The sequence below is a fragment of the Grampus griseus genome, assembly GCF_964374135.1.
Source record: "Grampus griseus genome assembly, chromosome: 12".
Classification (NCBI taxonomy): domain Eukaryota; kingdom Metazoa; phylum Chordata; class Mammalia; order Artiodactyla; family Delphinidae; genus Grampus; species Grampus griseus.
Window position 1 is genome coordinate 72134424 of NC_139006.1, and position 15733 is coordinate 72150156.

Below are 15733 nucleotides of genomic sequence, written 5' to 3' on the forward strand. Positions count from 1 at the left end.
CACACACACACACACCACCCAAACACTGCACCTTACTAAATACATTAGGCATGTGATCTCATTTAATCCTCTTTTTAAAATCTGCATAAATATCCTTTGATCCAGAAAACCCACTTCCAAGGGATATTTCCTGTGGAAATGACTGAGAATATGTCCAAAGATTCTGTCTATAAGGATGTTTATCAGATATAAGCAAACCTTCGCCTCTCAGGGCCCCTGTTAGTACAACAGGCCCGTGGGATTTTGTTGGACACAACTGGCATCTTACTAAAAAGATTAAAATGTCTAGTAACCATGGGGTAGCTTCCACTCTAAAGAGACAGCGATCTACAGAGCGAGCTACCTCTCTATATATAATGAATCTGGGAACAACGCAAGCATGCAATCCACATAGACCACGTCCATCATCCCAGAAAAGTCCCGTTTGAGGCAGCAGTGTTTTGGTAAATGGTCACCAACCAGCTCTCTGAAAAAACAATCTATACATACATGTGTGTATGTTTATTATAACTTTCACCAGTATAAAAGATATAGGATGCACAATTTACAAGTAATAATAAAATACATAATTCTCTTTACTGTAAATTCCATATAATCAATTAATTCTCAAAGAATGCTTGTGTTGACTTTTATCAAGCTCTCGCATCTGTAGCCACCCTATATAGTTCTGACATGAATGCTGGTGTTTTCATTTACATTAATGAGTAATACAAATGTAAAACAACTTTGTATATCAAAACTTCACTTGGATAAATCGGCTATTAGTTTTCACATAATGGGAGGATATTTCCTCAAATTTTTGTGCTATTCACGATGTAATGGCTAGAGACATGACAACTTTTAATACATATGAACATTTTTTCCACCACTTTAAGTCTAGGTAATCAACAAAACAATCGAGGAAGCCCTAAGTTGTAGTATTTGCTGATTTCCAAACGTAAATAGCCCTGCTGTAGCCAATTTCAAGCTGCCAACACGGTCACGGAACAAAGCTGGAGACGTACAGTAGCTCATCATCATTATATAGTATTTTCATCACATAGGTATCATAAACATAAATAACCTCTAGAATAAAGATGATAAAATATAGTAAAATAATAGGGAAATGATTTTTGAGTATTTGTTACTTTTTAAAATATAATTAAACTGTAAGATATAACACTTTTAATAATTGTTATGTGTAACAACCTGAAATTTTAACAATTGGCCAGCAAGCCCCTGCTTGTATGCCTGTGCAGTTAATCCCATCTCATGTATATAATTTTTTTTTAAATAAGGAAAAGGTAAAAATACCTCATGAATTCTCAGGGTAAAATCTATTACTTCTTAATATGTCAGGAAAGTAAAGCTTCAACCCCTTGGGGAGAGTGGAAGGAAAAAAGCCGGCCTGTGCGATTTCATTTCAGGAGCAGGCTGCTGAGAGAGCACCTGGAACATCAGAGTGACAGCTGTCAAACAACCAGAAACAGGACCCGGCGACTCCTGCCCAAGGGCTTATAACACAGGTTCAAACCAGGCTTTTTTCCAAAGATGTTTTTAATTCCAACATCCCTCCTAATGGCTTACCGTAGACTAATTTAGCCAGGAGCTGTTAATGCTAAAAATGGAAGCTAATGATTTCTGCTAAAAACGATTAAGCGGACACTATCAGAGTGTATTGTAAGAAACTGATTATCACGGGTGCATTTGTTTTCCACTTCCTCTTCCCTGTTGAAAGGCTTAATAAGATTCCCACAGCAAAAGCAGAAGCACTTCTTCCTATCCTGGGAGCCTAGATTGTGAATGTGTTCTCTGGACGTCACCCACTCCCCAGAGCCCTCCTAAGACTCATCTCACGCTGGGAGCCGTGGTTCCACTAAAGGGCGCCCACTGCTGTTGCTTGTCATGTTGGTGCTATTCAGCGAATACTGGCAGCATCAGCTTCTTTCTCTGGGCTGCCCACCGGTACCCACCACTCACCTCGGTGCCTTATGGCTTGGCACACTTTATACTTTCCAAAATAAGTGTATTAAGAAAAGAAGCATGCCTTTTAAGGCAAAGGTTAGGTAATAGTCATACCACACAACTGTCCAGCTGGAAGAAATCTAGCAAAAAAAAAAAAAGATCAAGTTTTCAGGTGCCACTGTTTGAATTAACCAGGAATGTTAGAAAGCAAGCACATAAAACTTCAATATAATTATGACATGATTAGATAGTTCAACTGGCAATGATTTAAGCAGAATTCAGGTTTCCTGAGCCATCCGATATTCAGGCTTAATTCATTTGATGTACATTCCCTGAAACCTTATGATGCTAGCTTCTATAAAAAGAAAGCTGAATGTCACAGAAGGCCATCTGGACTGGGAGAAGTTACTGAAGGGTTTTTTTTACAATGGAATCTCAATTATTAGGCAATTAGAACAACACTCCTAGGAATGATATTTACAAAGTCTGGGGTACAACCTTGATGAAATGTTTTTAATTTTATAATTTTTAGAAATAAGGAAAGAAAAGATTAGCTTTTGTCTTTCTCTGAGGATTTCCATATTAAGACGGAGAAACTGAACGACCTTAATTTAGGACACTAGTTTTGGGGTCAACTCAGAATTTTCTTTTTCCAGCTTGCAACGTCTCAATGAATTTCCCATTTCCACCCAATGTTGGGAAGCACGTTCCTGGGCCATCTTCAGGATCCGACAGAAGGGGTTTTATAGGCTGGGTTGAGAGCTTAGAGATGCAGTACCAAGGGTGCAGTCAAGGGCTCTAGGCTTACACACCAGCGCACGTGTACACACACAAATGTTAGTTCTTTCTTATGGCCGCCAGCTTTAAACTCTGCCCTCTGGCTAACACACGAGTTGCTCCTTACGCCATCCCGCCAAGGTCACTCAAAGTCTACCTTGAACCTAGTCCCCCCAAAGTGCGTGGAAACAGAAGAGGAAAATTCTAAACAACTGTCTATGCCTTGTACCCTCTTCTGGAAACACAATCTACTAAAAGGAAAGCCAATTTGGAAAAAAAAAAAGTGTAGATGCTACTCAAATTTCAGAGCGGTTATCAGTGTGGGAAAACTATTAACTAACGTGGATGGCATGTTACTTTTCTTGTACTACAAAGTAACTTCCTCTTATTTAATAATTTTGATTAGTAATGAATTTGGATTACTTTTGATTTAACAGAGAGAATGAATCAGACTGGTTAAAACCTTAATGATGTCATATTTATTAATATAGTAAATACTGAATATAGAAGATCTATGACTCCACTAATACTTTCACTGGCTTAAATAAAAAAAATAGAAAGGCACTTTCAAAGAACAAAGTTGTAAGGCTTAAAGGAAAGAGAAAGTAATTATTACAAATTCACTATGGATCCATCAGAGATTTTTAAAATCCATATAAATCCAGGTATAGAAGGTCTGACTCTGATCCTACATTATTTCTACATTTTAGGACAACTTTTCACTCACAAATTCAAGGTTACAATGGCATCTAAGATATCCACAGGAAAAGACTAACATGAACTACAACAATATGAATCATATTTGTTGCATTAGAGTGGTTATTTTCCTTTTCTCTATTTTTTAAATTTCCTATAGCACGGTTACATAATTTTTATAATAAAAATTGTAAATTAAGAATTGGAGGTTACCAAACATCCTTGACTTTATAAAATAAATCTTCAAACAAATATGCGGAAACGGGACATTCAACCAAGATGAAGAAGATGCTCGATGGAAATGTCCACGAGGTCCTGAGAGGAGCTCTGGACATGAAGCCCTTCATTAGCATTTCCAGCCCCCCTCTCCTGTGGCACCAACGATTCCCACCAAGGTGGGGATGACAAATGCGGGATTGCTACACGTTTATCAGCCCTGTGTGCCTGGGGAATCTCAAAGCACTTTTGGAACCTACACTTGATTCGGTTTCATGGTGAGGAAAGTGAGGTTCACATACAAGGACCAAAATGACCGATTACTAGTGACGTCACTGGCAAGAGCAGCCCCTGTAGGAACCACATCACCGGCCCAGCATCCTGTGACCCACGGGCTGACGGAAAGATCAGGTACCCTTTCTTTTTTCAAATTATATTTCATTTACTCAACTATGTTCACTTTAAAACACAAGTATGAGATTGTAAACAGACCTCACTCACTCTGACAGCCCCACAGAGGGCACTCTCCGTACCCCTGCAGGGGTTTTGGGGGGCAATAAAACCAAAATCGGTATTGAAAATACGTGTGCATCTCATAAGATAAATTTTTAAAACTCATTTTTAAAATAGCCTAGTGGACATTCCAAACTAGTAACTTAACCCAGAGAGGGGAACTATAAATGCTTACTGTATTGGTCTATAAAAATACCCCTCAATAAGGATTTCAGAGTCCATTCCTCAAGAAGGTACACAATTTGTGGCCAAAGGCTACGCCCACATCAATGTGACTCCCTCCCTAATGCTAAATACATCCTCCTCCACCTTGGAGGTGTCTGGAGGCTGGGCACCGGCCAAATCCCCGCGGCGCTCTGGCGGGGTCACAGCTGCTGGCTGCTGAAGAAGGACTTGGTCTCCCTGCAGATGGGATTCACGCAGAGCGGGCAGCTCAGGGTCAGCTGCGTGGAGCAGCGCTCGTTGGACTGGATGTGTGAGTGCACCAAGTCGGCCAGGGCCTGGAGACAGACAACAAGCAGGAGAGACCCATCAGCAGCAGAGCGGATGCAGCTTCCCACACCTCCCCTCGCCCATCTCCCCATTCAAAACCTATGAACCCTTTGAACCCAATTCTATGATGTCTTCCTTTCTTAAGAATTCTCAGCTTAGAGAAAAGTTTCAAATACAGGTTTTAGAGAAGGAAATCCTCTCACCCCACCTGCTGAACCTTGTCTCTGAAAGGCAGATTTTTAATTAGACATAGTGATATGTGGGTAGAAAAAAGAAAACGGGGGCTCTCTAAAGGAGAAAAGAGCGAGAGCATAAGGGATTCGATTTTATTTTTGTAATTAATTGGAACTCAAAATGTTCTAATATGTGAGAAAACCAATATTCTGTAAGAGTTTCTCAGAGGACTGCTCTCCGACATGTTCTACTAAAATGGTTGTAACACTAGAGATACCTTCGAGAACAGTGGATTTCCATTAAGAGACTCTGCTCTTCTGATGTTTTCAACCCCACACTGAAATCAAATGAGAAAAGGGAGGAAAAACACATACACGTTTTATTTTCCTTTTATTTTTTTTTAAAGAAACTGCTACAAAAAATAAAATAAATAAATAAACACACATACACAAACACAACTCGAAGTCTTAGTACCAAAGTGTTCCCAGACTACCCAGAAATGAAAAACAGTCCCGGGACCAGACATAGATGCTGATTTTCACCCCTTTATCATAAAATTGCTCTTCAATTTCTATTCCTTCCCTCATCCCATTACCTTCCCATGGGTGCTTTGTTTCCAAACCATTTTTGAGGTTTGTATCTGATAGAATACTCAAGTAATTTAAATCTGCTTACCATTCTTTTTTTTTTTAGTCTACCTTTCTAACGCATACTTTTACAGACTCTACCTAAGCAGAATGTTGCTTTAATGACTTAAATTTTTACACGTTTTGATTCCAAGTGCCAAAAGAGGTAAATTAGTTTAATGTATATTGAAACTAGATTGGATCCAATACGCAGAGTTGGGTTTTTAAATATATTCTTACATAGAAAAATATAAATTAAAAACCTAAGGATTGTTTACAACCATCCCTGCTCCCCTCTCCAAAAATATCCCGTTGATTCCAGCTAATTATCCCCCAAATAACTGAGAAGTATCTAATTCTTATTTACTCAGGTAGCTAGGATCTTCTCTTTCCCTTTCTGAAATGCTGATGGCCTTTTTGTTGCTTTATCTTTTAAGTTAGAAGACTGGGAAGGGGAAAATGGTAAGATTCAGCAAACACATAGTTCTCAATTTAAAAAGACATTGATCATATTCCAAAACTTCATGTAGAAGTAACAGCAGGATAGCCAGTTGGTCAGTGTTCTCAAACACTGTTTTTCTCTTTCTGGCCACACTGCACGGCATGCAGGATCTTAGTTCCCCGAGCAGGGATCGAACCCGCGTCCCCTGCAGTGGAAGTGAGGAGTCTTAACCACTAGACCACCAGGGGAGTCCCAAGTGTTCTCAAACACTGTTCATGGGAGACTTAAAGGATGTATTTCTGTAGGACAATCCAATGAAATATGTATCACCATTTACATTCCATTGCTAGGAATCATTTCTAAGCAAATAATTGGAAAAATGATGTTTATTACAGAGCAGTTTATGAAAGCAAAAAATTAGAAACATCTTAAATGTATACCTCCTAGAGAAATGGAAATAAAAACAAAAATAAACAAATGGGACCTAATGAAACTTCAAAGATTTTGCATAGCAAAGGAAACCATAAACAAGACCAAAAGACAACCCTCAGAATGGGAGAAAATATTTGCAAATGAAGCAACTGACAAAGGATTAATCTCCAAAATTTACAAGCAGCTCATGCAGCTCAATAACAAAAAAACAAACAACCCAATCCAAAAATGGGCAGAAGACCTAAATAGACATTTCTCCAAAGAAGATATACAGACTGCCAACAAATACATGAAAGAATGCTCAACATCATTAATCATTAGAGAAATGCAAATCAAAACTACAATGAGATATCATCTCACACCGGTCAGAATGGCCATCATCAAAAAATCTAGAAACAATAAACGCTGGAGAGGGTGTGGAGAAAAGGGAACACTCTTGCACTGCTGGTGGGAATGTGAATTGGTACAGCCACTATGGAGAACAGTATGGAGGTTCCTTAAAAAGCTACAAATAGAACTACCATATGACCCAGCAATCCCACTACTGGGCATATACCCTGAGAAAACTGAAATTCAAAAAGAGTCATGTACCAAAATGTTCATTGCAGCTCTGTTTACAATAGCCAGGAGATGGAAACAACCTAAGTGTCCATCATCGGATGAATGGATAAAGAAGATGTGGCACATATATACAATGGAATATTACTCAGCCATAAAAAGAAACGAAATTGAGCTATTTGTAATGAGGTGGATGGACCTAGAGTCTGTCATACAGAGTGAAGTCAGTCAGAAAGAGAAAGACAAATACCGTATGCTAACACACATATATGGAATTTAAGAAAAAAAAAATGTCATGAAGAACCTAGGGGTAAGACAGGAATAAAGACACAGACCTACTAGAGAACGGACTTGAGGATATGGGGAGGGGGAAGGGTAAGCTGTGACAAAGCGAGAGAGAGGCATGGACATATATACACTACCAAACGTAAGGTAGATAGCTAGTGGGAAGCAGCCGCATAGCGCAGGGAGATCAGCTCGGTGCTTTGTGACCACCTAGAGGGGTGGGATAGGGAGGGTGGGAGGGAGGGAGATGCAAGAGGGAAGAGATATGGGAACATATGTATATGTATAACTGATTCACTTTGTTACAAAGCAGAAACTAACACACCATTGTAAAGCGATTATACTCCAATAAAGATGAAAAAAAAAAAAAGAAAAAGTATACTAATACATTTTTAATGTATACATAATACATTTTTAAGAGGAAAAAAAAGTTACAAAAACAGTGTGAATAAAATACCCTTTTTACTAAATGTGTAGAAGGATACCGCTTCCATTAGACACACGCACATTAGAGGGAAAGGGGCTTATTTTTAACAAAATATTAACATATCTCTCAGGGGTAAGCGTCTGAGTGAGTTCTACTCTCTATGTCACACTTCTCTGAAATGAGTTCTTTATTATTTTTATTATCAAAAAGCAATAATTTCTATTTTGGGCAAAAATTTCAAACTACTTTTTAGAGAAAGTTAACAGTTTTAAATGTAGTGTATTCTCCCTGCAAAATAAGGCAATTAACTGTAGTAGATGGTTTTCTTTATTCTCTGTATAGGCTAATATGTTAGTCACTAATAATCCATTTGATTACGAAGGGATGACCTCAGTTTGGTTATATGAATGAGTGAATTCTCATGCAATACAAACAAAAATTTGTTTTCCAAATACACTGGTATGAACTACCATCGTACTTCAGTTTTCTAGCGAGGTCACCATTAGCCAAGGTCATTGCTGGGATATAGAAGGCATCATTTTTTTGTTTTGTTTTGGCTGTGCCACATGGCATGTGGGATCTTAGTTCCCCAACCAGAGATCGCCTGTATCTGTAGTGGAAGTGCAGGGTCTTAACCACTGGACTGCTGGGGAAGTCCCTAGAAGGCATCGGCAAATGAAGTCCATAGACAACCCTACAACCTCATGTTAGCCAACTACAACTTCCCCATAAATTCCTTATCAGAACTACTGACAAGTAACTTAGGCACCCTCTACCTTCATCAATGTGTGATTGATGACCAGTACATCCGTACAAAGACCTGTGGGGTCGGGTGCTGCTGAAGCTCTCCCCCAGTCCACTCTCCACCCTTCCTCGCACCTGCCCCCTGGTCCCAGAGAGGGTGAAGTATCCTTCGAGGCCGGGGCCCCAGCCATCACACGTGGGGTGACCAGGGCCAAGAGGTCTGGTGGAAGATGAGAGGGAAGGGCTCCTTGGGTCCCAAGGGTTCCACGATTCCCATAGAAACGATGCTAAGAAGTGGACTCGGGTTTCTGGCCGGCCCTCAGAAGCCCCGAGATGGGTCAACAATAGCTTTTCTCCATGTGAATGACAATCACATCCATCTTACATTACAAGACAACTCAGAATGGTATTTGTTATTTCAATAATCAGACTGATCACAACATAGTAGCAAAGAGCTAATTAAGTGAGTGCATACAGAGGTCAAGGAAGTTACACACACTGTGCCAGTGTTCACTCCACGCCCTTCTCTTAAATGGCGATGACTCCTATGTGCCTCGAAACCCAACCAGAAGCAGTGTAACAGCCCAAGTAAAGGGCACTCTTAGGTGAAGAAGAGGAATTATAGAACAAGAAAGTTCTTTTCCTCCAAACTGGTGAGAAGTACAATTATTTTTTTCTTAAGGAAATGTAGTTTTTATTACTTTCAAGGGGTATAGTAACTCAAACTAAACAAAATGATATCGCCTGCAGTGATCCCTGGGCTGCCTAGTTTTACAAAGGCACCAGAGTGCTTTCCCGCTGCAAACATGCAATTAAGTTGATGTGTTCGGATCAGTACTCAGATGAAGTATTATTCAGAACAATGAGGCCACAGTACCTGCAAACATATATACTGAACGATAGTTTTGAATGACACAGATCACTGCAGAGAGAGTCTCCTTTTAAAACAAATCACAACGGGACTGATAACCACACTTACCTCACTGGCTAGAACTTGAGAGTATTCGATGTCCAGTTCATACAGCGTTTCAATGTGATCGCTGGTAAAAGCTATCGGAACCAAAAGGATGTTCTTCCTCCCCCTCTCACAAAGCCCTCTAATGGCCTCGTTTGTCAGAGGACCCAGCCAGGGCATCGGGCCAACCTGTGAGAAAGGAGGATGAATGCACACCGGGACCCACGTCTCACCACAGCCCACTGCCCTGGACATACACACACCTCCCTGCAAGAGTGAGGGCCACGTTTTACGCCTTCTCTAATGGGTTCTGGTATTTCTATATTAAGCTTGAATCCTTCTCGAAACTGGCAAAATATAACAATTCCTATGATTACAATTAAAAATAATCTATTGTTTCAATGGAATCGAGGAATTCCAGTGGTCACTTGATTTTCCCTCCTTATTTGCTTGCAGAGTTCTTTCTGCTCATGGGAGCAGTCAGGTTACAGAACATTCTGCCTACGTGAAAGGGCCAAATCTAATCATTTTATAACTATGTCCTAAAATACACATCCTCAAGAGAGCTGACTGCCTGCCGATGTGTGGAAGCCACCTACCTTGGACTGCCAAACCAGTCTGTAGGGATTGGAGTAACCCAGCTTATCCATGACTCTCTGGACAGTGGCGCCCACCTCCTGAGGATAGGGGTCCCCTCTGTTGACCACCTGCAACAGAGACACGGGTGTTCAGTCACCAACACCGCGAAGGGTTCTGAGAGCCCTGGACTATGTGGTGAGTTGGCGTGAGCCCTGGACCTGAGGCCACCCCTTGTCTTCTGCGCTAAAGACCATGCCATCTGAGCTCAACGCCCAACTTCCTCGGATCGATTTCATCAGCCAAAGGAGAACACTGTACTCAATCATCTCTAAGGTCCTTAGGAACATGTCAAATTCTGTGTCCATGTTATTCATGGGAGACTGACAACGTATGACGATGGAGGATGGGTTTCTTCAATCCCCCATCTGAAATAGGGAAAATGAGATAGAAAAGCTGGGAAGGAAGAGGCAACAAGGGATGGGCCTTCACTCTTGGTAGTCACCTGAGGGGCTGATTTTATTTCATTTTATTTTATTTTTATTTTTGGCTGCGCCGCACACCTTGTGGGATCTCAGTTCCCCAACCAGGGATTGAACCTGGGCCACGACAGTGAAAGCCTGGAATCCTAACCACTAGGCCACCAGGGAACTCCCTGATTTTAGAAATGAAATTGAAAGAGTGCTGTACGGGGCTTCCCTGGTGGCGCAGTGGTTGAGAGTCCGCCTGCCGATGCAGGGGACACGGGTTCGTGCTCCAGTCTGGGAGGATCCCACATGCCGCAGAGCGGCTGGGCCCGTGAGCCATGGCCGCTGGGCCTGCGCGTCCGGAGCCTGTGCTGCGCAACGGGAGAGGCCACAACAGTGAGAGGCCCGCGTACCGCAAAAAAGAAAAACAAAAAAGAAAAGAAAGAGTGCTGTACGGACAGTGTACAGAACTACTGAGTCTATGGGGACCAGGTGGACACAGAGTAAACACTAGTGGAATAAGAGAAAGAAGCGGCACGCGGGCTCAGACTCCAGGCTCCTCAAGAGCATGGCCTGTGTCTTCTAATCCCTTTTCCCCACTCTTCCCACAACAGCAGACCGTGGCAATGCTTTGTGCACAGCGTCTGTAAATGCTACTCACAGCCAGAACAGCTTGCTAATACCTCTGAAAATGTTCAGTAGAAGTGTTACTTTTACTTCTTTAATATTTAGTTGTGTACTAACTCCCTAACCCCCTTACCCTGCTTTATTTCTTCCCATAGCCCTTATGACCTCCTAATGTTCCAGATTATTTTCTTATGTATTATGTTTATCATCCATCCCCCTTCCCCCATTCTCTGGAGGCAAAGATTATTGTCTATTTTGTTCATTCCCATATCTTACGATAGAGGATAGATGACTGCCTGGAATATAGTAGGTGTTCAACAAACATTGTCGAAATAAAATGATGAACCTTTTCATGATATTACTAAAAGTTAGTTTGCCATTAGAAACATAAATGTAGAAGGAATGAGGGAAATACAAAGTCACCATTAGAACAGCACAGAAATATCCACTGATGGAGGCTAAAATTAGTGGGCAAAAGTCTGAGGAACAACAAGATATTTGCACCGTCTCAAAGTAGCTTGCTTAAGATATTTGTAATTACAGAGAGAAAGATAGTGACTTTATAATGGACAAATCCAGAAGATACCACCTTAGACAACTGACCAGGGATCACGTCACGAGTAGTAAAACATACTGCCAGCATGTTCCCCTGATATGCTACACTGAGGACAGACCACCCCAGGGTTTTTTTTTCCTGATAATACACGACCTCAGTCTAATCATGAGAAAATACCAGACAAATCCAAATGGAGGAGCATGCTACAAAATAACTAACATTCTACTAAAATCACTCTTCAAAAATATCAAGGTCATGAAAGACAAGGAAAGTATGAGGAACTGTCACAGACTGGAGGATCCTGAGGAGACGTGACAAGTAAATGCCATGTAAGATCCTGGATTGGATCCTGGAACAGAAAAGAGACAACTGAGGAAGAAGTGGAGACATCTGAGTAAGGCCTTCAGGTAACAGCACTGTATCGCCGTTCGGTCCTTAGTTTTGATCACCAGACTCTGGTTATGTGAGATGTCAACATTAGGAGAAGCTAAGGGAACACTGTACTATTTTTGCAACTTTTCTGTAAGTCTAAAATGACTTCAACATAATACGTTTTTAAAAAGTCATTACGGGGAAAAAGTCATTAGAAGCGAATGCAGGGGAAAAAGAAGAGATTGTGAGAACAGTTTTCTTGCTCGACAATCCCTCTGCCTTCCCTACCCCATCCTTATCCTCCTGACTTCATGGTATTTCTCACCCAAGACCCTGGGCAGCAAAAAAAAACCCAAATAAGCAAACCTGGAAGCAGCATCTTCAGTCCTTGAGGGGAAGAACGGGAAGTGAAGTGAGAGACGAGAGGAGAGAAGGCAGCACCTGGAATCGTGCACGTATAAAAACGTGCTTCCTCCTTTCCTGGCTAGAGAGCTTCCCTTCCGGCACTTCAGACACGGCCTCATCACACACAGGACGGTTATAAAAAGGAGAAGGACAGAGCAAGAGGATGGACATGTGAAGAGAATTTGCATGGGACCAGAAAAGAGAACAGGCAGGCTTCCAGAAGAGAGAAATTTCTCTCCAGAGCTGCCTACTGCTGAACCTGGCACCGCTTAGGTGACATGCAGGACAGAGAAGCTGCAACGGGCTTGCCCCTGGTGACCACCAGGTGGCAGCACAGACCAATTAGAATAGTGGCCCCAGACACGACACTTGTATTAACTCCATTACCCCTGGAGTTAAAACCTTAATAACACCTGAGAAAATGTAATTCTCTACCTCTCCAGCTTTGCAAGCAATGTTTTTAGGGTACAATGCTGGTTCTAAGCTGATGAAACTGGCTGCTTATCCCAAGCACTTCTGTATATCATACATACACCAGCTCCATCAATTCTTGTCTCCACAAATGCAACAGTGATGGCACAGATGCGGTATCTTAATGAACACCCAGTGTAATATGAGAAACTCAGGAGCAACCAGATCATAACTTGACACACTCTATATTCACTGGCCAAAATGTGCTCACTAGCCTTGGCAAATTAAAAACTAATCACTTCCGGGAATTCAAACAGCCCAAGTCTCGAGGACAAAAGAATGGGGTTGAGGGCTTCCCTGGTGGCGCAGTCTACAATCCAACACCCTGAAACGTCAGGCTGAGTTCCTTCAACAGGGCAGGCAAAAAGCAGTCTCCTTTTAACTGTCCCACTTATTAAAAATTCTTAGGTAGGAATATATCTTCAAGTTACCATTTTAAAGGGACTTATTAAGACAATGTCTATTCACAATAGTATAGTCTGAATGAATTGTTATTTGGCTTCAAGAAACGAGTCTAAAATTAGCACCAAGTTCAGTTTGAGATTTTAGAGTTCCTCCCTGCACTGGGCTTAGGCCAAACGGAAGCTGAGTCCATGTCACACATTTCGAAATCCTCTACCACTGGGTCATCCAACAGAATGTTCTTACTTACAGACATCGGCAGCGAGTGAGCAGAAAAAAGAATGACCACCTCGCGTCTCTTCTCAAGTGGAAAATGGTCCAGTTCTTTCAGAATGTGGTCGGCAAAGCACTATGGGAACACCAAGAAAGGGGGATAAGGAGGGAGTGGGATTAAAGACATGGAAGGAAAAGAAAATATTTTTTAAATGAAAGCGACACCAAAACTCTCAGAGAAGCCCTCAAACATCAGAACTGTCTTTGTAAAAAAAACTGCAAACTGTACAGTCTCTCTTGCTTTGGTTCATCATCAAAATGGCTCATAACGGTTTCAGGGGCCTGGGGAATTTGATGGGAAACTTCTAAAGCTCGCTAATGGCTCACTGAAAACGAACGCTCTGGACGCTTCCCCTTGGGAGGCACAGGGCACACTTCCAGATGGAAAGGAAACACAGATGGGAAGGAGAAGTTGTTTTAAGACCTCTCATTTGCTCGGCTAGCAGGAAAACAGCTTACAGGGTCTTACTAAATCTCCCTTAGCTTGGCTTTCAGGCCTATCACATTAAAATACATTAGACAGAAATAACAGAGGAATAAGAAAATGATTCTATTTTTACGACCTTTTCCTCACTGAGTCAATCTTCATGACAGCCTTCATAACAACAGATGAGAGGTTGTACAACTCTCGTTAAATCCACAGAGTGGGGAGCTGAGGCTGAATGGGGGGCCCGTTCAGCCCGCTCAGCCGCATGGCATCTGCGGAAGCTGGGCTAGAACGCAGCCCCCCTTCCTCGTCACATCTCTCTCCACCAGACCAGTTAATTCCCTTCCTTAGTTGGCACGTCCCCCAGTCACAACAATAGGTGCTGAAATACCAGATCTGAAGAGGCTTTCTTTGATCTCACTCTTTAATCACTCTGTCATTTAACTTATAAAGCAAATGCTACAAAGGACATTAATGAGTCAACGGACAAAATTGGAATATGAATGTAGATTAGATAGATTTAAGTATCAGTGTTAAATTTGCTGAAGCTGATTATTGTATCATTGTTATGGAAAAGAATATGCCTGCTGTTTAGGTGTAAAGGGTGGTTTTATAAGTCTGTGTGTGTGTGTGTGTGTGTGTGTGTGTATAAAAAACTTATTCTCAAAAGGTTCAGGAAAAAAATTATGTATACATAGACACACATACGTATGCATACACACACAGAGCATGCAACTGATAAAGCAAGTGGGATAAATGTTATTAATATGTGAATCTAAACAAAGAGATGAGAGTTCCTTATATACTATTCTTAGTCTTGTAACTTTTCCAATGCTTGAAATTATTTCCAAATAAAAATGTTTTTAAAGCATTATGAAAAAAAATTATAAAGGACAATTTACCAGAACCATGTAAATTTGTACTTGTTGGCATTTTGATATATCAGTGGTTAATACTATAGGATGAGCAAATTATTACCTAATAAATATTGGGATATTATTAATCTTTCCAGAACCCACAAAATTTGACAAATTAATGCTCTAAGGCACAAAGCGGTACCTAGAGAGTTAGTTCCCTTTTCAAAATTTATAATTTACCTATAGAGTCAATGTGATAGGATTAGATACAGATAAAAGCAGTATTTTCTGGTGGTCTCTGCAGTGTTTGGAGACTAAAGATGCTCAGAAAAGACTGTACAAAAGCCTAGATAAGGAGGCCCAATGCAAAGTTTAAGTAGGAGCCTGGAACCTACATTTACACCAAATATCCCAACAGCTAGATACAGTAGTAAAATGACTATTTTGAGTAATTACTACCTATAATACGTATTGATAGAAATGTAGACTAAACACACAATTTTTAGTTTCAGTTTTTACTTTTAGTTTTTGTTTAGTTGGGGTTTTTTTCTATTTCCACTAGATATCAGATCTCCTCACGTAATCGTCATGATACTAATAAAATCGAACCATAAATTTTTGTTTCCTCAAAGTTTTAGTAGCATTTTTTCCTTTTATCATCTTGCATAACTGCAAGTAGAAACACAATTTGTTACAGCTTACAACAGACTCAGCCTTTATCTAAATAGAGGAGCTGTGGGCGAGCAGAAGTGTTCCTGAAATCATCTAAAATCCATCTGCGGTATTTTCTATGCGCAATCCCTCTGCAGAATGAAAGAAGCAGGCGGCTCTCAGAGCCTTCAATCACACCATATAGGAGGGCAGATAAATGCCTCTAAAATTCCCTTTCATTTTATGAAGGGAGACTTCCTCAGTGAAGAGACCTTTCCATCTTTCTGCTTCCCCCCTTTTCAAAGGACTGAATATTAATGCAAATCTAATTACTCCCTCAATTAGGGCAGGCAGATGCTGTGCAGATC

General features: G+C 41.0%; 1 protein-coding gene across 1 annotated transcript in view; it reads right to left on the bottom strand.

The window, feature by feature from the left end:
• Nucleotides 1-492: 492 nt before the first annotated feature.
• The window catches only part of FECH (ferrochelatase), a 38484-nt gene continuing 23243 nt past the window's right edge, over nucleotides 493-15733 (bottom strand). Inside the window, exons 7-11 of the mRNA XM_082667743.1 lie at nucleotides 13408-13506; nucleotides 9881-9988; nucleotides 9306-9470; nucleotides 5090-5149; nucleotides 493-4646 (exon numbers count right to left, since the gene is read on the bottom strand). Coding sequence (XP_082523869.1) covers nucleotides 4512-4646; nucleotides 5090-5149; nucleotides 9306-9470; nucleotides 9881-9988; nucleotides 13408-13506 — 567 coding nt within the window. The 3' untranslated portion in view covers nucleotides 493-4511. The remainder of the gene's footprint in view (nucleotides 4647-5089; nucleotides 5150-9305; nucleotides 9471-9880; nucleotides 9989-13407; nucleotides 13507-15733) is intronic.